Source organism: Phocoena phocoena, chromosome 10, assembly GCF_963924675.1.
Source record: "Phocoena phocoena chromosome 10, mPhoPho1.1, whole genome shotgun sequence".
Lineage (NCBI taxonomy): Eukaryota > Metazoa > Chordata > Mammalia > Artiodactyla > Phocoenidae > Phocoena > Phocoena phocoena.
The window spans coordinates 21,271,827-21,296,226 of NC_089228.1; the positions used below are offsets into that span (position 1 = coordinate 21,271,827).

At 42.6% G+C, this 24,400-nt stretch overlaps 1 protein-coding gene across 1 annotated transcript; it reads right to left on the reverse strand.

Annotated features, from left to right (window-relative positions):
* Positions 1-508: 508 nt before the first annotated feature.
* Positions 509-22,492, reverse strand: ARL6IP5 (ADP ribosylation factor like GTPase 6 interacting protein 5). The gene is made up of 3 exons (XM_065885052.1): positions 22,058-22,492; positions 3,040-3,257; positions 509-1,056 (listed from the first exon to the last, which is right to left on the reverse strand). The coding sequence occupies exons 1-3, from the start codon at positions 22,231-22,233 to the stop codon at positions 884-886; spliced, it is 567 nt and encodes a 188-aa protein (XP_065741124.1). The 5' UTR covers positions 22,234-22,492; the 3' UTR covers positions 509-883.
* Between the last annotated feature and the right edge of the window lie 1,908 nt (positions 22,493-24,400).

Sequence of the window (24,400 nt, forward strand, 5' to 3'; positions counted from 1 at the left end):
ACGTTCATTTCCTTCTTTCTAAATGTTCCAGTTAAAAATCAAACAGTGAAGAAAAAAGGGAAACATTATCTTGGACACCTTTTTGTCATTATAACAACAAAAACTGTACAATAGAAACTCAAGTTTTATTCTGATTTTTTTGTTTGTTTTTTAACAAGACCGTCAAGAATAATACAGGTTACAGAGCTGTAACCTCCTTAAAGAAGAGGATATTTAGTTTGCAACAAATGCCTTCTAGTGAGAACATATTACTAGCACTTCAAAAATTTACAAAAGGTTGACAGAATATTCTCCTAAATAGCTAGCTTTATATTTATAAACAAAATAGAAACAACTGGTTTATCCACTGCACATCAAACAGGAGGCAAAGTGATCGAGATCACCTTTGATTTTAAAGAATAATAAAAACTACTTTATACCCCACATATTATAATCCTAAGGAAGGAATATTTTTGAAGGATGCTGAGGGGGATTAAAACAGGCTAATGCATGACATCCTCTCCTTTAGTAGTCTTTTCATTTACTCATATTGCCTTTATCCTTTACAATTACTTTTTTCCTACAAGATAACCATACTGTTGCAGTACAATCCGTAATTCTTTTCTTTTATTCCCCTTAAGAAATAAGTGCGACCCATTTCCTATCAGCTTTCATAAACACACTTGAAACTTCAGGCATAATAGGAGGGTGGTTTCTTTCAGTTTGAGGCCTTTTCTCTGTAACAGCAGAGATGAGAACAGGGTGGCCTCTCCGTGCGTGCTGCCATGGATAGCTGGATGGTTTGTGCACCTCGTATTTCAAAAACACAAACGGAAAGTAGGTCTGGACAAGGACAAACTGCAACTCGATTTCTGCTGCAACCCTATCAGCAGGTCAGCTCTATTTACTCCTTCACTTTACTGATATAGTCAGTGAACTTGCTGATGCTTTCTTCCTGCTGTTCTAGGGCATCCAGGACAATGCCCATGGGCGTCCTCTTCAGACCGATCCCCTCCATTTTATTCTCCAGTTTGTTCTTGAGGTTCCGGAGTCTCAGCGATGCGTGGATAAACATCACTACAGGGAAGTGAAACGTGGTTAGCATCAAAGCAACGGTTCTCTGTTTCCCCTCACACTTGTAGCAGAAACTTTCTCCGTTAGCTACAGTCCAGTCTGGTTCTCTCATTGATCCAAGTCCCCACATGGATCCTTGGACTTTATATAAAGTATTCTTTGTGTGTGCAGGAATATGTCGTATTCAGCAGCAAGGACCATAATCTGGCTGCCACTCTCTTCCCTTCACACATTGATATCATTACCTTTCAGATGCTACTTAAATGCCCTGAAATTCAAAGTGAATCCATGTGATTCCAACTTCACTAAAAAGCAACTGAACACCAAGCATTTCAGAAAAGACCTCATGCTCAGTTCAGGGATTACCTGTATTTTGTCCCTGCAGGAGGCATGCAGGTGAAGTCCTCTTAGAAAATGTCTGCTATGGGGCAGTTTTCCATAGTGTTGGGTATAGATGTCTAGATAAAAAGCTAAGGGTCTTATGGGCCTTATGTAACCTGGTGTTCCCCAGATTTGCCTGACTATTAAGTATTACCTGAGTTTGTTTATAAAGATTCTCTGGCCTCTCCCCTAGACCTTCTGAACCAGAATCTTAAAGGGATGGTCCTGGGAGTCTGTATTTTAAGCAGACACACTGGGTGATCTGCACCAGCAGTTTTCAAACTTCTGTGTACATACAAATCACCTGGACAGACGGTTAAGTAGGCAAATTCCCGGTCTTCATCACCTAAAATTCAGCCTGTTAAGACTGAGGTAGGATGCCAGAATGTAACATTTCAGTAATCATTGTGGATGCTTCTAATTGTGGATGCTTCTGACGTAGGCGATTTTGGACCTTCATTTTGACACGCACTGATGTGTGTTCTCTCTGGAGGCTCCTAATCTAGAGTGGCCATTAGAAACATTTGAGAAGCTTTCTAAAAATACAGGGTCTTTGGGCACCACTGTGGACCCAAAGAATCAATATCTCCAAGGGATGTAGCTGGCAAATTTATATTTTTAAAAATCATCCTGGATGATTCTCCCAATCATCAAAGTTTGGGAATCACTGATATTGTCTAATTTCCTTCTGTTATAGATGAGTGAACTACAGCCCATAGAGGATAACTGGTCCAGATCCCATGGCTGGTGTCCAGCAGGTCTAGGAATAGAAACCTGGACCCTTGACTCTTGACTTCTGATACATTTCATTACCCTGGCTTGTGTTTTTACAAGCTGTGCATTTAAGCAGAATCACTGAAATACTAAGCCTGTAGCACATAAAGAAAACCTGAAGAGTATTTCAAAAAGTCTGAATTTACTGATTCAATTATTTTATCCAATAAGGTATGAGATTCACATATAAATATTCTGGGCTTAATCTAACAAACCTTAAACAAGCAATTGATTTTGTTTAATGGTATAGTGGCACACGTGAAATGCTATTAAAAGTCAAAGGGATATTTCTGTCACTTAATACACTATAATTTTAATCAGATTTCTCTTGATGAGACTGGAATTTTATCTGTTCTCTATTTCAGGCTTCAAGTGCTTGGGAATCTCGGTAAACAATGCATATAGACTTTAGAAAATGTCTATTTCTCTTCACCAGTATTGGAGTACTTGGTATCTATATTCTGGGCCAACTTACACAACTTTCAACAATAATTATGATCTTCTGAGTAAGTAGAGAGTAAACATCCATTTCTCTGTCACCAAAGGATGCCCGGCACTGAACGACTGAGAACAGATTCTGATATCAGACAAATCTGGATTCCAGTGCAGGCTATACCACTTCTCTGCTGTATGACTTGCGATCCGTATTTGTTTTGTTTACTGTATCTGTGCAATTAATGGACTATTAGGCCTTGATCTGCTGTTTCAGAAAATCCTGATAATTTTGTAGACCTGCCAGCACACCTCAGAAACAGGTTAGGTTACTCCCACTGAATGATGGCGCCTACATTTCTTTATGATATAAGGAAAGGAAGGCCCAGGTTCACTTACACAGCAAAGGAAAAGTGATGCCAAACACAAACACCATGACTCCCCCAAACATGGATATGAGGAAGTAGCTGGCTAGCATGACCACCATGACAAACGTTGTGGGGTACTGCTTCTTCATCCGGCGGAGGATGTCTTTATTGTGGGCTGCCCACACAAAGCCCGTGAACACCAGCACCACCACGATGCCTCCAAGAATCATGTTGAAGGGGCTCAGGAACCTGGGATATGAAAACAGAGGGAGCCCAGGTCAGGAGGAAGAAAAGGAGGAAGGGGAGGAAGAGTAACAACAAAGTACTTACTTAAGCCTTTTATATAAGTTGTCTCATTTAATCATATCTTGATGAGGTAGATGCTATCAATTTACTTCTCAAAGGAAGAAACTTAGGCACAGAGGTTAGAAAAGGGTGGAGCAAAGATTCCCACTGAGGCAGTGTGACTCCCATCAAATAGGCCGTCTCAGTAGAGGCCCAGCATTTTAAAAGACTAGGGCCCCTCTTTTGGATGGGCTGTCTTTAGCTTTTATACATCCTGGGCTCTAGTACACGTTGATTGTATTTTCTGAGCTCCAAGGGCTTATTTAAATCCTCCTAGAAGCTGCCATGCTAGATGAATGTGGAGTACAGGTCACACAGTGGGCTCCATGAGCCCGATCCGGTCTGCAGTCACGCTTGTGATTGGACTGTGCAATAATTTTTAAAACTTTTACTTGAATCCCAATTTTTTTTTTTTTTTTTTGCGGTGCGCGGGCCTCTCACTGTTGTGGCCTCTCCCGTTGCGGAGCAACTGCTCCGGACGCGCAGGCTCAGCGGCCATGGCTCACGGGCCCAGCCGCTCCGCGGCACATGGGATCTTCCCGGACTGGGGCACGAACCCGCGTCCCCTGCATCGGCAGGCGGACTCTCAATCACTGCGCCACCAGGGAAGCCCCCAATGTGTTAAAAAAAAAAAAAAAAATCCATAAATCTTGGGATTTCTTCCTTCTCCTGGAAACAAGAAAATCTCACAAAACTGGGCCCAGTTTCCCATGTCAGCCACTGGCTGGAGTGCCTTCTCACTTAGGTAGAATAAATGCTCTCCATTTAGCCTCAGCCCTCACCCCCCACCCCCAGTATCTATGGCATCTCTGACACAGAGGCCCCCAGTGAGCTGCCATTAATATTGTTTTTCTAACAGCTCCCCTGCACTGCTCTCTCACGTAAGCTGCCTGGCCCATGGAGGCGTTTGGGTTTATGACTCCTGGCATGGAGGGGCCATTATAGTTCTTTAAAAGGCCCAGAGTATCATTAGGAGATGGGTCATCAACTGAGATTTCCAAGCATAGAACCTCCAGTTTCATTGTTACATGAAGCAAAGGTTACTCTACTGTTGATAATAGGGGAAACACATTATAAAGAGGAAATTTAGATCAAGTATTTCATAAGTGAGAATGACTGGGCATTGTAGCCCCACTCAGTCCAACCCTCCCACCCCACTATGTGTACAAAATCCTTAACAAGACATTTGTGGTCAGCAAGTATGATGAATTACTAACTTTTTACCCTTCTAAGAGGCTAATGAGCATTTTGCTTGGGAAGGACAAAGAGGGTCAGTGTGTTATCATCACGCTCTGAATATTAACATCACTGATTTGGAAGACAGGATAATGAAAGGTGGTGCCCAGAGCTCACTTTCTCTGAAATAGAACAGATGAAGGAGTCATATTCATATTGGGATGCATATTTAGGACAATTAAGATTCTTTTTTTTTTAAATCCCTTTAAATTTTAGCTCTGATTCTGCCTCCTGAAACACAAAAGCTATTTTAAATAGTTTCAAATAGGAGTGAAAGTATTGCATATCTTAATGGGTGAAATCAGGGACATAAGTTATGTCAAACTCCTTTGAAAAAGTAAAAAATTTCTACCAAAAGGCACGGAGTTAAACAGTGGTAAAAGTAGTAGCACGTAATTTAAAATTAACCCCTACGATAATAAGTTGCTTATTTCATTCAGAACTCTTGCAAATACTTATACCCTTCAAGGCAAAAATCTCCCCTTTAGAATAGTCTAAGGAAGTGAATAGAAGTGCAAAGACTGAACTGTAAGAGTATTCACACAAGTGGTATTTATGGTTTATAACCTTTAGAAACAACCCATGTGGCCAACAATTTACTAAATGGTGGCATATGCAACTGTTTTCAAAAAGTCAAAGTGTACTCAATAATGTGGGAAGACAATAATATATCGATTGGGTAAAAGCAACAATTCTCTCTGGTAGGTGGATTTAGCACCTATGTTATATAACTCAGAAGTAGAAATTTTTGCAATTCGTAAATTATTTTGTAATCAGAAATAAAATGAACATATAAACAATGAAATATAAAGATGTAAAAGGGGACCTCCCTGGTGGTCCAGTGGTTAAGAATCCGTCTTGCAATGCAGGGGACACGGGTTCGAGCCCTGGTCAGAGAACTAAGATCCCACACGTGGCAGGGCAACTAAGCCCACGTACCGCAACTACTGAGCTCGTGCACCTCAACGAGAGAGCCTGCACGCTGCAAGCTACAGAGCCCACACGCTCTGGAGCCCGCTCGCTGCAACGAAAAGATCCTGCGTGCCACAGCTAAGACCCAGTACAGCCAATAAAAATAAATTTAAAAAAAAAGATAAAATAAAAACTAAAACCTGATCTTTAAAAAAAAGAAAAGAAAAAGAAAAAAGACTATGGGATGGTTAATTCAAAAAAAAAAAAAAAAAAGATATAAAAGTAACTGCTCCTCAGCCCCACAACACCGGCTTGGGACAGGCCAACTACAACAGTCCAATCTTACCTTGCCTCATCTCTCCAATAACATTAATGCAATTTCAATTCATACGCACAGCCAAGCTCTTCCTTCTCCCATCCAAACCTTGGTTTCCTGCCCACTCTCTAGATCCTCTTGTAACCAATCCACCACCTGCCCTGCAAGCTTTCCCACCTTCCAGCACACGTGCTAGTCTATCTGTCCTCCTCCATCAGTTTTTTATCATTTAGGTCTCTTCGTCTCTTTGTTCTTTTTTTCTTTTCTTTTTCACAGTTTTATCTGGCTTATACCGTGTCTCCAGCTTTGACCCTGGAATTGGTTTGGGAAAGACAAAAATTTCCTTATAGGTCTGGGGAAGGGAAGACTTGGACAGGGCCAAAACAAAATCCTCTTTAGCAAGTGGTAGGGAGTCTGGGTAGAGAGGCTCAGAAACTCTCATGGATTAATAAATTTCATTTCTAGCACCAAAAAGATTCTGAAAGAAATGATACCAAAAGACTCCAGTAGTTATACTGGGTAATAGGATCATTGGTAATATATTCCCATTTGCTTATTTCTATTTTCATATTTTTTCAATAGCCATATATTACTTGAAAATAAAAAAAAAAATTGATATTTAAAAATAAAAGAAATGGGGGAAAGGTGCCTGAAAGAGACAAACCCTTTTACATAGCCTTGATGTTGACAAAATCAACATCAACTCAAAGAAGCAGAGCAGAGGGTTCAAGTTTAGGAAACTCCTTTGCATAAGCTGCAAATAGGAGATGGCTGGTTGGTGGCAAAGTGTCAAAGGTCTCCGGCGCAGTTCTTCCTGGAATGTCTGTTAAAAGAACAATTCATGAGGTGTAGCATATAATAAAATGCATGCCAAGCTGTCTCTATTTTTCTCGGGACAAGTGAGGTAGATACCTAGGCTGAATGTCTAAATAAAGCCCAGGACAAAGAACAATGAAAAATCCAGGCCTGACTCAAGCAATTCCAGATTTGCTTTTCACCTGTGCCTGTTGCTCACGTTCAAGGGGAAAGAACAGAGCAGAGTCCTACAGAAGTGGTTTTAGCTTACCACGTGCCCAGCCATGATCTGTAATTAAACCAAAGTTCCAAGCTGGAAAAAAATGAACAAAGTTACTTGGAGCAGAAATGATTTTCTTCCTTACTCCGCTTAAGGGCAATTCCATTCTAAGAAAGGGTAAAATGCACACCTCTCCCACTGCCCTGGCACCTCCCTCTACTTGGAACAAAATAGACCACCCTCCAGAGATTAATTTCATTTTCCAGTGAGTGTAGGAGTTTGGGAACCAGTTGTCGACTGAGATGAGTAAAGCTGTTTTACTCAACAGTTGGGTTCTTAGTGACATCAGTCACAGTGAAGCCCAGAGACCTTTAGGACAAAACTTCCATAAATGTGCCACCCCAGCTTTCATGTGGACAATTGCCATTGGTCTCGATGGGTGCCATTTCATTTTTTGGTAGTCTGTGAATGAGAGAGAGGGGGGAAGGGAGGAAGGAAGATAGAGGGAAGCAAAGGAGAGAGGGAGAGAGGAGGGAGAGAAAAGAGAGCGAGATCCTGATTTTCTATCTTTGTTGAAAATAGGACCTAGTTTTACAAATCAGAAACAACATGTTTTTCTATTGTGAGTTAAAAATATATATTTACATACATATGTATCCTATCCAATTAAAAAGTTGATAGATAAATGTAATAGTTAAAAATTCTGGTGGAATCACTGACAGTTGTATAAAAGTTTAGAATCCCATCACAGAATCCCTGTAGCAGACTTGTCAAAGAGGAGTCATCCCAGTCCCATTAAACAGATGCGTAAACTGAGGCCCAGGGCAGTGAAGAAACATAGTCAAAGGAATCCAGGGGGAGAAAAACAGTGCCAGTTGATGTAATTGTGACAGCAATTCATAATATAACCCATTTTGTGTTGTTAACCAGCTTCAGAGATTTCCCCCCTCAACCATTTTAGAACCCTGTCCTTCCAGTTGGGGTAAGCAACTAAGGATCATTCTGGGAAATCCCCCAGCATTCTCATTTCTCTCTAAACGAAGGCGGCTATGAGTGGCTGTGGACACAGGTCCTAAACTTGCGAACATGACTCAGCTAGCTATGGCTATAGTTTCAGCACAAGTTGCTAAAAAAAAATCTCGGCCAACAGAATTTTAGAGCTAGGATGGATCTTGAAAACACACCTCATTCTACATAGAAGCAAGGTAAGGAATAGATAAGTTAATAAATTTGTCCCAAGGCCACCGATTGCAGTGCTGGTGATAAAAATTTACCCAAACAGAGATCTTCAGATCGACTCAAGTGCACGTTTGGTAATGCCTGCCATGCTGTGATGCCAACAAGAGCCAAAGAGGTGGTGAAATATTTTCTGAGCAGCAGAAGCAGCTTTGCACTGAGTTCCAATTTTCTAACCCAAAAAAGCTATTTTGGCCGTTTGGCTCCTGAGGAAGCCTGACTCACCAAGAAAGCGGGGAACAATTTACTCACAGTGCACTTCTCTAAATCGGTGATGTTTTTCTGAGGTTCTTAAACAACCAGAGGGGTCACTGCCAGTATGAATCCACCCACCCATTTTCTTGCTTCATCACTCTTAGGATAAAAACAGGATTCTTTCCACATTCTACAAGGCCCCTCAGGGTCTGGCCCCTGCTTGCCTCTGCAGACAGGGTATGTAGTTTGTACCTGGGACAATGGGGCTGAGCTGAGGGCGTAAATGTGGCCGGAAATTCAGGTCACACTTCACCCACCAAGTCTGCAATTTGGCTTAAGCTGCATCTCTCAGGACGAAGGGACAATCTGAATCATCAGTATGAGGGATGGCTAAGGGGTACAGCATCTCTGCCTGTCAGCTTTTTCATACCGCCGCCTCCTGATTCTGCAAGCCATCTGCTGGCATTCTTATCTGTCTCTAGAACTTACCCTGCCCCTGGCCATCACAGGCCCGAGCACAAGCCGTTCTTTCTGCCTGATTCACTCCTATCTTCTTCGAATCTCAGCTTAATCAGCTTTTTCTCAGTCTCTCTGACCACATCCTGGCACCGTGTGCCTCTTCTTCATAGCTCTGAACCCAGTGGCAGTTTGATATTTATTTGAATGAATGTCTCTGTCTCCCACTAGAGACCAAGCGCTATGAGGGCAGGGACCGTGACATTTTCTCCCCAGCACTTGGCGCAGTGGCTGGCACAGAGCAGGAGTTCAGTAAATATTTGTAGAAAGAAAGAAAAAGGGGAAGTAAGAATCTAGCACATTTTCATGTTATTTAAAGTAAGCTCAGCAACTTTCTATGGCCAGGAATTAAGTGACAAGAGATTTATCTTGGACAAATCACGATTATTCTCACTGTACACTAAGTATTACCGTAGAAATGGTCCCCGTCTTTGTACCTTCACGGAGTTGTGATGAAAGGAACAGAACAAAAACCAAAAGTAGGAAAAACTCCTGTGCAAACATAGGAGATAATCAGATGAAATCGCAGGGCCCTTGGGCTCGCTGGAAGGAGGAATCTTGGTTAAGTTCTGTCACTAGTGCTGGCTGGGGGCCAGGAGGGAGAGTGGGTGGGACAGAGAGAGATTCATCCACCTGCAGACCTGTCTATATAGGCCCTCTTGCCCTTGGATTCCTCAGATAATCCCAACCTTCTTCTGTGGTTATTTTGGTATCCCAACACGGCTTCCTTCCTGGCAAGAACTATCTCTGACTATAAAGGACAAATGTAAATGTACAAATCAGTTTTGAGTAAACGTGATCAGTGTCTCCTGGGTCTAATGATCACAGGCAGTTAAGGTGGGGCAGGGATCAGACTCCTTAGTCACAGAAAGGTTAAAGTAACCTAACCTTGAGATTTTCCTAACCAACTGAATCAGCTCAGCTCATAGTATTTATCGCGTACTGGCTGTGTACTGAATACTTATCACACCGTGTGTACTGGTCCCATCAAACTAAACACATCCAAATGATCCACTGTCTTGGCAGCAGGTGGCATGTAAAAAGTATCCATTCTAAGACACATGAACCTCCGTGTTTTCTTTTGTATTTATCAAGTTCATTGCTGGTTTTATTTTTTATTAACAACAGCTTGGACCTGGGTTAGAAGCCATGAGTCTCACCCCTCCCCTAGCCATGGAGCTTCAAATAGTCACTATACAAGGGACTAATTAGACTGCAACAGATCCTTTTAAAACTTTTTTTACGGCAGATTTCTAAAGGTAGAGAGAATGGTATAATGAACCCTCACGTACACTGATCACTGCCTTCAACAATTAGGAACCCACAGTTAATCTCACAATAATGCTTTAGAACTCAAGTGGAAAGATATTTGTTTACAAACTGTTCTTTCTGAATGCTTTTAGTGTAGTTGATTAAATGGTTGTCACATGGCAAGTTCTTACAGCACTGTGGAGAGAGGACAGGGGTTTGGACAAATGCTAATGAGCCTGGTGACACATAAACTCCCTTCCTACAAGCAGTTCCTGTCTATTTACCTCCCACTAACCCCAATTTCTGCATTCCTTTTTGTTTCCTGCAGACGAGGACTTCACTGATGGGATACAAAGCAGATTAGAAGCAGCAGAAGCCAAAGCCCCGGTTTTCCACTTCAGATGGGCTTTCTGTCTTCCAGGTGTCTCCATTTCACGAATGCCCCCTGGGAGAAAAGGCCAGGAAATCCTATCTATTTATGGTAAATGCTTGCAGAACGGAGATGCAGTCTACAGGTTTTTTCTTAAGATCACGGGCACGGAAGTGTTCCCTGAAACAAGAAGCCAAGCTCATTACAAGAGCCAGGGGAGGATGTTATAAGTATTCTGAAGCTGAGTGATTCACTTGTCCAAAAGGAAAATAAAAAATCTCCAAGGGTGCTGTTCAATTTGGTATAGGTCCAGTTCATCTTTTAGAATTGCATTTCCTGTACAGAGCTCTCTGCCCCCAGTAAGTTGATCGAGAGCTTTTGCCCTCTTAGAAAGGGGTAAAAAAGAAGCCCCAAATCCGCCTATTTACTTGAACATTTACCCAGAATCATTGTAAATCCTTGTATAGGGAAAGGGGATAGAAACTACCAACCGCAGGAAATATTTTAAAAGATAAAGTGTGTATGGGGAGATGTTGAGAAGAATAAGGTTATATACATAGTGTCAGAAGATGATTTAACAAAAGAATTCTTACTTGAGGAAGAATTTTGAGATTAAAATTTCACTGAGTGTTGACAGACCTCTTAAAGTTTTGTACTCAGAAGAAACACATGACCCGCCCCAGAACGACATGTGCCAGCATGCCATGTGCAGTGCCTCAAGTGCAAATAAAAGTGCGTGGAAGGGCAGGAAGAGATTAATTCTGGGAGGACTTGGGATGGCTGGGTGGACTTGTACTCCTGCTGGTATCCTCAGAGCACCAACAGTACCTGGCAAGTAGCAGGTGCTCAGCAAATATTTGTCCAACTGAGTGGAAGGCGTCTGTGCCGCAGGTGAGGATGGTTCCGTTTAATAATCCTTCCCCCGTCCATATACTCAATGCCTCTCCCATTTCTGACGCCGGAGAGTTCTGCGATTTGGCATCATAACGTATAGGGGAGATCAGGTAAGTCAGGTTGAAAATGATGTGTGTTTATATACGTGTATGTTTCTGTGCACTTGTATAAAAATTAATTCTTATGTGTTCAGCATCCTCTTGGTGCCTCTATAAACATGGTGAAGGCAGCAACCACAGCTGTCTCATTCTCCACTGTATCTCCCGGCACGGCGCCCGAGAAATTGGTAAGTGCCTCATATTCTTTGTGGAGTGAACAAATGAAACAACACAAATAGGGTAATATTGCAGAATTGGCTGAGGAATCTCAGAAACATTTCCACTAGGTTTCAGCATGTTTATGCAATTGATTTCATCTGCAAAGGTTTTAATACCTTCCCATCCACCCAAGGGCTCTTTTTTTTCTTCCTCTACCAGCTAGAAACTTGGTTTTTCTTCCATTTTGCAGAAAAAGGGGCAAACAGTCTGCCCATTTCTTAAAACCAGATGCTGATGGCTACCAGCCTAGAACATATTATGGGACCACACTCATTTTTTTTAAAAAATTATTTTTATTTTTTGGCTGCGTCAGGTCTTAGTTGTTGCACGCAGCATCTTTCCTTGTGTCACGTGGGGTCAGTAGTTGTGGCATGTGGGCTTAGTTGCCCTGTGGCATGTGGGATCTTAGTCTCCTGGCGTCCCCCGCATTGCAAGATGGATTCTTAACCACTGGACCACCAGGGAAGTCCCGGGACCACACTCATTTTGAAAAGATTACAGTAATACTCTTTTCAGATAGAAGAAACTCCTTACCATCTCAAGCGACTAAAAGCAAAAAGTGGTAACTCTAGTTTCCACCCAGTGGTAGCACCAACATGGGCCACATGGAGATGAAGTATCAATACTTTGGCTAAGGAGAGACCTTTAAGACAGTGGAGGAGTAAGATGTAGAGATCACCTTCCTCCCCACAGATACATCAGAAATACATCTACACGTGGAACAACTCCTACAGAACACCTACTGAACGCCAGCAGAAGGCCTCAGACCTCCCAAAAGGTAAGAAACTCCCCACATACCTGGGTAGGGTAAAAGAAAAAAGAAAAAACAGAGACAAAAGAATAGGGATGGGACCCGCACCAGTGGGAGGGAGCTGTGAAGGAGGAAAGGTTTCCACACACTAGGAAGCCCCTTCAGGGGTGGAGACTGCGGGTGGCGGAGGGGGGAAGCTTCGGAGCCACGGAGGAGAGCACAGCAACAGGGGTGCGGGGGGCAAAGCGGAGAGATTCCCACACAGAGGATCAGGGCCGACCAGCACTCACCAGCCCAAGAGGCTTGTCTCCTCACCCGCCGGGGTTGGGGTGGGGGGGCTGGGAGCTGAGGCTCGGGCTTCGGAGGTCAGATCCCAGGGAGAGGACTGGAGTTGGCTGCGTGAACACAGCCTGAAGGGGTTAGTGCACCACAGCTAGCTGGGAGGGAGTCTGGGAAAAAGTCTGGACCTGCTTAAGAGGCAAGAGACCATTGTTTTGGGGTGCTTGAGGAGAGGGGATTCACAGCGCTGCTTATAGGAGCTCCAGAGACGTGTGTGAGCTGCGGCTATCAGCGTGGACCCCGGAGACGGGCATGAGATGCTGAGGCTGCTGCTGCCGCCACCAAGAAGCCTGTGTGCGAGCACAGGTCACTATCCATACCCCGCTTCTGGGAAGCCTGTGCAGCCCGCCACGGCCAGGGTCCTGCAATTCAGGGACAACTTCACCAGGAGAACGCATGGCGCGCCTCAGGCTGGTGCAACGTCACGCCGGCCTCTGCCACTGCAGGCTCGTCCCGCATCCGTACCCCTCCCTCCCCCTGGCGTGAGTGAGCCAGAGCCCCCGAATCAGCTGCTCCTTTAACCCCGTCCTGTCTGGGCGGGAACAGATGCCCTCAGGTGACCTACACGCAGAGGCGGGTCCAGATCCAAAGCTGAACCCCAGGAGCTGTGCGAGCAAAGAAGAGAAAGGGAAATCTCTCCCAGCAGCCTCAGGAGCAGCGGATTAAATCTCCACAATCAACTTGATGTACCCTGCATCTGTGGAATACCTGAACAGACAACGAATCATCCCAAAAGTGAAGTGGTGGACTTTGGGAGCAACTGTAGACTTGGGGCTAGCTTTCTGCATCTAATTTGTTTCTGTTTTTATGTTTATCTTAGTTTAGTATTTAGAGTTTATTATCACTGGTAGATTTGTTTATTGATTTGGTTGCTCTCTTCCTTTTTTAAAAAATATTTATAGATATTTGGGGTTTTTTTTTCCTTTTTTTCATTTTGTGAGTGTGTATATGTATGCTTCTTTGTGTGATTTTTGTCTGTATAGCTTTGTTTTTACCATTTGTCCTAGGGTTCTGTCTGTCCATTTTTGTTTTTGTTTTTGCTTTGTTTTTTGAATAGTTTTTAGTGCTTGTTATCACTGGTGGGTTTGTTTTTTGGTTTGGTTGCTCTCTTCTTTCTTTTCTTTTCTTAATTACTTTTTAATAATTTATTATTTTAATAACGTTATTTTATTTTTTTCTTTCTTTCTTTTTTTTCTCCCTTTTCTTCTGAGCCATGTGGCTGACAGGCTCTTGGTGTTCCGGCCAGGTGTCAGGCCTGTTCCTCTGAGGTGGGAGAGCCGAGTTCAGGACATTGGTCCACCAGAGACCTCCCGGCTCCACATAATATCAAACAGTGAAAGCTCTCCCAGAGATCTCCATCTCAACACTAAGACCAAGCTCCACTCACCGACCAGCAAGCTACAGTGCTGGACACCCTATGCCAAACAACTAGCAAGACAGAAACACAACCCCACCCATTAGCAGAGAGGCTGCCTAAAATCATAATAAGGTCACAGACACCCAAAAACACACCACTGGATGCGGTCCTGCCCACCGGAAAGACAAGATCCAGCCTCATCCACCAGAACACAGGCACCAGTGCCCTCTACCAGGAAGCCTACACAACTCCCTGAACCAACATTATCCAGTGGAGGCACACACCAAAAACAATGGGAACTACGAACATGCAGCCTGTGAAAAGGAGACCCCAAACACAGTAAGTTAAGCAAAATGAGAAGACAGAGGAACACACAGCAGATGAAGGAGCAAGGTAAAAACCCACCAGACCAAATAAATGAAGAGGAAATAGGCAGTCTACCTGAAAAAGAATTCAGAGTAATGATAGTAAAGATGATCCAATATCTTGGAAATGGAATGGAGAAAATACAGGAAACATTTAACAAGGACCTAGAAGAACTAAAGAGCAAACAAACAACGATGAACAACACAATAAATGAAATTAAAAATTCTCTAGAAGGAATGAATAGCAGAATAACTGAGGTGGAAGAATGGATAAATGACCTGGAAGATAAAATAGTGGAAATAACTACTGCAGAGCAGAATAAAGAAAAAAGAATGAAAAGAATTGAGGAGAGTCTCAAAGACCTCTGGGACAACATTAAACACATCAACATTCAAATTATAGGGGTCCCAGAAGAAGCAGAGAAAAAGAAAGGGACTGAGAAAATATTTGAAGAGATTATAGTTGAAAACTTCCCTAATATGGGAAAGGAAATAGTTAATCAATTCCAGGAAGCACAGAGAGTCCCATACAGGATAAATCCAAGGAGAAACACGCCAAGACACATATTAATCAAACTATCAAAAATTAAATACAAAGAAAAAATATTAAAAGCAGCAAGGGAAAAACAACAAATATACAGTGGAATCCCCATAAGGTTAACAGCTAATCTTTCAGCAGAAACTCTGCAAGCCAGAAGGGAGTGGAAGGACATATTTAAAGTGATGAAAGGGAAAAACCTACCACCAAGATCACTCTACCCAGCAAGGATCTCATTTAGATTTGACGGAGAAATTAAAACCTTTATAGACAAGCAAAAGCTAACAGAATTCAGCACCACCAAACCAGCTTTACAACAAATGCTAAAGGAACTCCTCTAGGCAGGAAACACAAGAGAAGGAAAAGACCTACAATAACAAACCCAAATCAAATAAGAGAATGGTAATAGGAACATACATATCGATAATTACCTTAAATGTAAATGGATTAAATGCTCCAACCAAAAGACATAGACTGGCTGAATGGATACAAAAACAAGACCCGTATATATGCTGTCTACAACAGGCCCACTTCAGACCTAGGGACACATACACTGAAAGTGAGGGGATGGAAAAATATATTCCACGCAAATGGAAATCAAAAGAAAGCTGGAGTAGCAATTCTCATATCGGACAAAATAGACTTTAAAATAAAGACTATTACAAGAGACAAAGAAGGGCACTACATAATGATCACAGGATCAATCCAAGAAGATGATATAACAATAGTAAATATTTATGCACCCAACATAGGAGCACCTCGATATATAAGGCAAATGCTTACAGCCATAAAAGGGGAAATCGACAGTAACACAATCATAGTAGGGGACTTTAACACCCCACTTTCACCAATGGACAGATCATCCAAAATGAAAATAAATAAGGAAACATAAGCTTTAAATGATACATTAAACAAGATGGACTTAATTGATATTTATAGGACATTCCATCCAGAAACAACAGAATACAGTTTCTTCTCAAGTGTTCATGGAACATTCTCCAGGATAGATCATATCTTGGGTCACAAATCAAGGCTTGGTAAATTTAAGAAAATTGAAATCATATCAAGTATCTTTTCCGACCACAGCGCTATGAGACTAGATATCAATTACAGGAAAAAAATCTGTAAAAAATACAAACACATGGAGGCTAAACAATACAGTACTAAATAACCAGAGATCACTGAAGAAATCAAAGAGGAAATCCAAAAATATCTAGAAACAAATGACAATGAAAACACGACGACCCAAAACGTATGGGCGCTCCAGAGACGAGCTCCAAGGTTGTCCACTCTCACCACTATTATTCAACATAGTTTTGGGAGTTGTAGCCACAACAATCACAGAAGAAAAAGAAATAAAAGGAATCCAAATTGGAAAAGAAGAAGTAAAGCTGTCACTGTTTGCAGATGACATGATACTATACATAGAGACTCCTAAAGATGCTACCAGCAAACTACTAGAGCTAATCAATGAATTTGGTAAAGTAGCAGGATACAAAATGAATGCACAAAAATTTCTTGCATTCCTATACACTAGAGATGAAAAATCTGAAAGAGAAATCAAGGAAACACTCCCATTTACCATTGCAACAAAAAGCATAAAGTACCTAGGAATAAACCTACCTAAGGAGACAAAAGACCTGTATGCAGAAAACTATAAGACACTGATGAAAGGAATTAAAGATGATACCAACAGATGGAGAGATCTACCATGTTCTTGGATTGGAAGAATCAGTATCGTGAAAATGACTATACTACCCAAAGCAATCTACAGATTCAAGGCCATCCCTATCAAACTACTAATGGCATTTTTCACAGAATGAGAACAAAAAATTTCACAATTTGTATGGAAACACAAAAGACCCCAAATAACCAAAGCAATCTCGAGAAAGAAAAGCTGGAGGAATCAGGCTCCCTGACCTCAGACTATATTATTATACTACTTCAGACTATACTGACTTCAGGAATCAAGACAGTATGGTACTGGCACAAAAACAGAAATGTAGATCAATGGAACAGGACAGAAAGCCCAGAGATAAACCCACGCACATATGGTCACCTTATTTTTGATAAAAGAGGCAAGAATATACAATGGATTAAAGACAGCCTCTTCAATAAGTGGTGCTGGGAAAACTGGACAGTTACACGTAAAAGAATGAAATTAGAACAGTCCCTAACACCATACACAAAAATAAACTCAAAATGGATTAAAGACCTAAATGTAAGGCCAGACACTGTGAAACTCGTAGAGGAAAACATAGGCAGAACACTCTGTGACATAAATCACAGCAAGATTCTTTTTGACCCACCTCCTAGAGAAATGGAAATAAAAACAAAAACAACTGGGACGTAATGAAACTTAAAAGCTTTTGCACAGCAAAGGAAACCATAAACGACCAAAAGACAACCCTCAGGATGGGAGAAAATATTTGCAAATGAAGCAACTGACAAAGGATTAATCTCCAAAATTTACAAGCAGCTCATGCAGCTCAATATCAAAAAACAAACAACCCAATCCAAAAATGAGCAGAAGACCTAAACAGACATTTCTCCAAAGAAGATATACAGATTGCCAACAAACACGTGAAAGGATGCTCAACGTCACTAAACATTAGAGAAATGCAAATCAAAACTACAGTGAGGTATCACCTCACACCGGTCAGAATGGCCATCATCAAAAAATCTGCAAACAATAAGTGACATTTTCGATTGTCACAACTGAAGGGGAGGGCACTTTTTTTTTTCCAAATTATGTTTTACTAATAAAACAAGTAAAAACTGATTTATCAATCTTCACATAGTATAGAGCAGAGATGGTGCTAAACATCCTACAATACACAGGACAGCCTCCTACAACAAAGAATTCTACAATCCACAATGTCAGCAGAACCCAGGTGGAGAAACACTACAGAAGAATATTTCACCAAATTTGCAAGGGCAATATGAATTAGCAAAGAGTCTGAATTCTAAACTTTTTAAAATTGAATTTTTACACCATAGTAATCCTAACCAATACGTAGTAAGTACTGTCAGCAACGACCCCGTTAGAATCACTCCAGGAGCTTGTTGCTGTTATGTGCTGGCATACTGCTATGTGCTTCAAAATAATTTATTCCGTTAAAAGTTGCCCCCGTGATCACGTTGAAACCTTACGTTCATTTATTTATTCTTTGCATTTAAACATCTGCTGTATTGTAGGCCTTGGGGATCCAGGGAATAAAAATAATGCTAACCACAACAACAAGGAAAAGAAAAAAATAATCACAAACAAAACCCACAGGGACCTCCCTGGTGGTCCAGTGGTAAGACTCTGCGCTCCCAATGCAGGGGGCCCGGGTTCCATTCCTGGTCAGGGAACTAGATCCCGCATGCATGCCGCAACTAAGAAGTCTGCATGCCGCAACTAAGAAGTCCGCATACCACAACGAAGATCCCGCGTGCTGCACCTAAGAGCTGGTGCAAATTGATTGATTAACTAATTAATGAATTAAAAAACCCACAGTCTCTGGCCTCAAGGACTCAATAGTGCAGAGTGAAGACAAATGAAGAGACAAATTAAAAGCCTGTGGGGGTAAATACCAGACAAGATGTGGGCACAGGTGTAGGGAGTGAGGGGCAAAATCCTGTAGAAGCAGGAGGAATTGAATAAGTTGGGGACTGGTGTTTGGGTGGATGGAGCTGCTGGGATACAGATGCTATCTGTGTCTCTCCTTAAGTCAACGATAACACCAACAATGATACAAATAATAATGAAAACTCCAAAATAAATTTCGTGAAGCAAAAAGTAGGAGCCGGACACTGTTCTAAGAAACTTGCCTATATTAACTCAGATAATCCTCAGAAAAGCCCTACAATGCAGGTACTATCATTAGTCTCATTTTACAGATGAGGAACCTGAGGCAAAGGGTGGTTCAAGTGACCTACCCAAGGTCACATGGCTAGTGGCTGGTAGTTGGGATTCAAAATTTACTTAACCAGGCTCTGGTGCTGAAATTCTTAACCACTACTTTCTACTCTGTGAAGAGCCGGAAGATACGGCAACCGTCTCCTACAAGGACTATTAGCTAAGAGACTTAGACTTAATCTAAGAGGTAGAATAGATCTCCAGAGTGGAAGTCATATGCCTGGGAAACCATGCTTTTAGGATGAAGACCAAACTTCTAACCATGGATTACCAGGCCCTGACTGATCAGGCCTTCAGGCACAGATCTGTCTCTATCCTAATCGCTCTTAATCTCCATCTTGGTCTGGGCAGCCCTTCCGGGTGTTTTGGAGCTAGATAATATCCACTTCTCAGAAGTCTTTAGACTTGAGGCTAGAGCCCTCCAACAATGACCTGGCGGTCCTTTCTGTCCAGCAGGGGATGGCACCATTGAAGAAGACACTTCCAACACAGTCCTTTCCCCGGGAAACACCCAGGCCACATTTTCACACACACTCTACCAAGATATCATGAGAAACCATCAGATGCCAGTAGAGAATCCAGTCAAACAGCCTCCAGCTCTGTTCTGACCTTCCCATCTACTGATATCACCAAAAGAGGAGAGTTCTGTTTAGAATGAGAAACGTTCGGGCATCAACTAAGCCTCCCTGACCCTGAAGACATTTAGTTTCTTCCAGCTTTAAGATACTACAATTCCAAACCTCATGACTCACAGGAAGATGGCATAGTAGTTAAGAGTCTGGGGTTGTGACTTTGAGCAGGTCGTTTAAACTTTCAGAGCCTCAGGTCTAATAATAACAACAATAATAATGCAATAATAATGTCTCATCTCATCGGGCTGTATGAGGGAATTTGCTAAGTTACTTACCAAAGTACCTGGCACACAGAGCACTCAATAAATGTTAGCTTTTATTATTATTAAATTATAAAGGAAGAAAAGTGCAATCTGGAAAGAACTACAGGCTGTGCATTTGTAGATGCATAGGAAACAGTTGAAGATGTCACACCAGGTTTTACTGGGGTACAAAGGGAATCCCACACTTGGCACACAATTTTCAGAACAACTTACTAGCCTGTATCTTTTGTAAGTTTTTAAAGATAAGGTTAATTAAAAAATGAAATGGTGGGTGGGATACGGAGGGTGAGAGGGAGACGCAAGAGGGAGGGGATATGGGGATATATGTATACGTATAGCTGATTCACTTTGTTATACAGCAGAAAGTAACACACCATTGTAAAGCAATTATACTCCAATAAAGACATTTTAAAAAAATGAAATGGCTACTTTCTACTTTCACTTTCAAAAATGTGACTGCCAATCCCCATCTCCTATTTGAAAAGGGAAATAGGAAGGGCCAACACCCCAAACTGCCTGAGTTAGTAGGCTAAGACACCACAATGAACGAGCTATATTTAGTCAGGGCATTCATAGTGAAAAATGAATTCCATCAAGGTAGCAAGGCTGCTGGAGCTTGTGTCTGATCTGGGCAGTACATCTTTTTGAAAAGCAAGGTTTTTTGTTTGTTTTTTTTTCTGTACATTTGATTGGTCTGTGTCAAATCTTGCCCTATATCTAGATTTGGGGGAGTGTACCTCAAAAAAAAAAAAAAGACCCCATAGCTAGATGACCAGGTAAGATGCCTTTACAAAGAAAGAGAAAAGAAAAAGCAAAACAACAGAGGCAACCCTATTTACCAGAGATTTTGTTTTAAAGAAATTTTTTTATTGTTTGGAGAAATAAGCCTTAAGCATAAAGCTAGGGGAAGGTTCAGAAGGCAGCTGCTCCAGGCCTGTCCGACTCCAACTAATTTTAACTTGGCTGCTGTATAATTCGGAGTCAGTTCAGAGCCCATGCTGTCCACACACCAAGCCATTCTGAGTTGGAAATTCCTTAAGCAACACATCATGAGGATCTGTGTAATTGTCTATTCAGTCACACAAATGAGAGTCCACTTCTGCATGGGGGCAAATATTCTGAACCACACCCAGAAACTGTGAACTCTCCCTCTCCCCCCTGTGCTGGGTATTTGGTCCTACATCTTCTCAACAACTGTCACGTGTCCTTTGGTCAGGATTCATGTGTGATTGATCTTGGTGTGCCCAAGCTTGGCACAGAGAAGTGACTCAATAAATATGCCAAAGAACAGCAAACCAACTACAGAAACCATCTTATTTGCCCTTTCCCACACTTTACAAGTTTAGATTTTTCCTTTCTACCAGGCCAGCTTGCTTTTTCCCTCTGTGTTTGCTTTCAAATAGAAATGCCAGACACTTCTTTAATGGCAAGTGGGTTTCTTTATAAAGTCTGAGGGTGCTTTTTTCTTTAAAGGTGCATGGGATCAGCAAGATCTAGAATATCACCACCCCATCTTGCAAAAGTGAGTGAAGCATTTCTTAAAGGGTGAACTACCAGAAAAAGTGGTTTCTAGAAGAACAGGTGTTGTGTGAAATCGCATATAACAGAGGACACAATTTTAAGATCGGGTGTGAAGATAAAGTGACCATGCCTGGCAACTACTGGAAGAAAAAAGAGCAAAAGGACACCGTTTCTAAAGTCATGGCAGACTTCACCCCACACTGGGAGATGCGCCACCAGGCTACACCCACCCTTTTGCTCCCAAGCTCAGCTTTCCCGTACAATGTGGCAGGCATTAGGCAGAGAAACCTATAAAGAGAGTCGCCTCTCTGATGCCCCTTCTACACTAACACCCCAGAAGGCAGAGTCCGGATCCACACCCTGGCGCCCCAAGCCTTCCAGGGCGGCGTCCGCCCCAGCCAGCCCCAGCATAAGGTTACGCCACTTTCCTCTTTCTCCTTATTTTTAAGAGACTGGGGCGCTACAAATATCACCCCCAGCAAAAGCGTAATTGGGGTACAGCGGGAAAGAAGTCATTTTTTTCTTGCCTGAGGTTGGCAACATTTCCTCACCCCAGGACCCCCCATCACTCTTCAGCCCGAGGCGCGGAAAAAAAAAAAAAAGGGCCCCCAGATTGCTGCGGCCTCGCCCTGCGAACAAGTTGCCACTGGTTTGGCCGCTTGCAGTTGTCAGGACAGGAGCTGGTCTTGGAGAGCGTTTACGCATCCCGGGATCTTGCACCAAGATCCCACTCGGTGCTGACCCCGATCAGTACCCGGGAGGGGCACCCCACTTACCCCACGACGGAAATCATCATGGCAGCCACCACCAGGTAGTTGGTCTGATAATAGAGCAGGTTGCTCACCACGCGGTTGTTCCATTTGGAAATGTCCCTGAAGTCCGGCCGGGCGAAGCGGTCAGAGCCTGGGAAGAAATCGTCCCAGGCGCGGAGCGGAGCGATATTCACGTCCATGTCTCGCTTCCCAGCTTCTTGTTCTTTGCTTCTGGAATCTGGCAGCGGCGGCAACCGATCAGCTGAACGGGGTTAAAGATGACAGCGGCTCTGGCTCGGTCGGCTCTGCGGTTGGCGGGCAGAGAAACAAAAGAAATTGGGAGCGGGCGGGCGTTTCTTCTCTTCTTCTTGATTGGTTCTAAGTGGTTGGTTACAGGAAAACTGGGGGCCCGCAACAGAGCAAGGAGCAGAGTGCAAAACAGAGGTGAAATAACAGAAAGAAATCGGCGGAAATCCCCTGTCTGAAGAGAAGTGGCAATGCCTTCCCGGGCAGTCCGAATACAGCGTGCTTTAAAATTCCCCTTTTGAGGGTCTAATCTACGAATGTCGTCTGGACTTCAAGGACAATTTTTGCAGCTGTTCAGAAGACAATCTAAGTGAAATGGAGTGGAAGGCAACTATAGTGTTTCTGGAGGATGAGCTGGTTTTGAAAATTAAGTAGTTACTAACCTTTGCACATCCGAATGCAATTCACATATTTCTCTGTTTCACCATGAGTCACTATGAGTGAAATGAGACTGGCAAAATGGGAAAGAAGGACGTGTAGAACGGAAGGGCTGGTTTGTTCTTTCACTTTTCTTCTTTGTTCTCTATCTCTGTTCTCTGAGGGCAAAATTATACAACTACTGTGCTGGTCTGATGAAGTGGGCACTCTGGTCACTTCAGCCCTGAGCTGAGCATGTTGTTTACGTTTGAAACGAAACAATGGTCTGCAGTGAACTAACTGTTCTGCACCCAGTATTTTCTGGGCAGAAACGTGGATTCGACTCCAGAAAAAGCTTTCTAAGTTTTTTTCTTTCTTTCTTTTTTTTTTTTGGCTGCATTCCGTCTTCATTGCTGCACACGGGCTTTCTCCAGTTGCAGCAAGCTGGGGCTACTGTTCCATGCGGTGCACGGGCTTCTCATTGTGGTGGCTTGTCTCGTTGCAGAGCACGGTTTCTAGTCGGGCGGGCTTCAGTAGTTGTGGCCCGCGGGCTCAGTAGTTGTGGCCCGCGGGCTCAGTAGTTGTGGCTAGCTGGCTCTAGAGCGCAGGCTCAGTAGTTGTGGCGCATGGGCTTAGTTGCTCTGCGGCATGTGGGATCCTCCCAGACCAGGGATTGAACCCGTGTCCCCTGCAATGGCACGCAGATTCTTAACCATTGCACCACCAGGGAAGTCCTGCTTTCTTAGTTTTATCCTAATATCTGTGAACATCTGTAAGGGAGCACAGTATTTTAATATCTACGTGATAGCTTTGTATCCCAGCCCAAAGAACTGCCAAGAGATGTATTAGTTGTAAATTTCCTTCTAGGGGTTCTGAAGAGTCATCTTTTTCTCAGTTAAGGGGCTGGTTGATAAAGTAAACCTCTTTTTATCAAGATGCATAAGAATAAAGTATTTTGGTTAATTGTGTGGTAGGCAGATTTCTAAGATGCTAGCATGTAAGATAACGAAGTCTCTAAACCTTCAAGTGGTGCTGTTTTTAAAAACTGAATTCACTTTCCTCAGACTACCAATTTTCAAAAAATTGGAAAGCCATAAAATATACGTAATGCAAAGTCTAGACGACAATTTGATTTCCCTTGATGATTCAGAAGCCAGTTAAGAAAATTTCAATGACTCTAAGAAATTACTCCTGCCACTGGTGTTTAGGAAAGTTTGGCGATTGAATCCAATCGCTACGATATAGCGTAGATCAGCGGTCCCCAACCCTTTTGGCACCAAGGACTGGTTTTATGGAAGACAGTTTTTCCACGATGGAGTGGGAGGATGGTTCAGGATGATTCAAGCGCATTACATTTATTTTGCACTTTATTTCTATTATTATTACCTTGTAATATGTAATGAAATAATTATACAGCTCACCATAATGCTGACAGGAGGCGGAGCTCAGACAATAGTGTGAGCGATGGGGAACGGCTATAAATACAGATGAAGCTTTGCCCGCTCAGGTCACCCGCCACTCATGCCCTGTAGTGGTCCGTGGCCACTAGATGACGCTTTTAAAATAAAGTTTAAAATGTGAAAATGTTCCTGAGCTCTCACATTTTCTTGATTCTGGAAAAACAGGAAGGTTTAAAGTCAGAGTCAGCAAAATTAGAGTCCTAGCTCCCTCGTTGCTGGTGAATGACTTTGGAGAAATTACTTA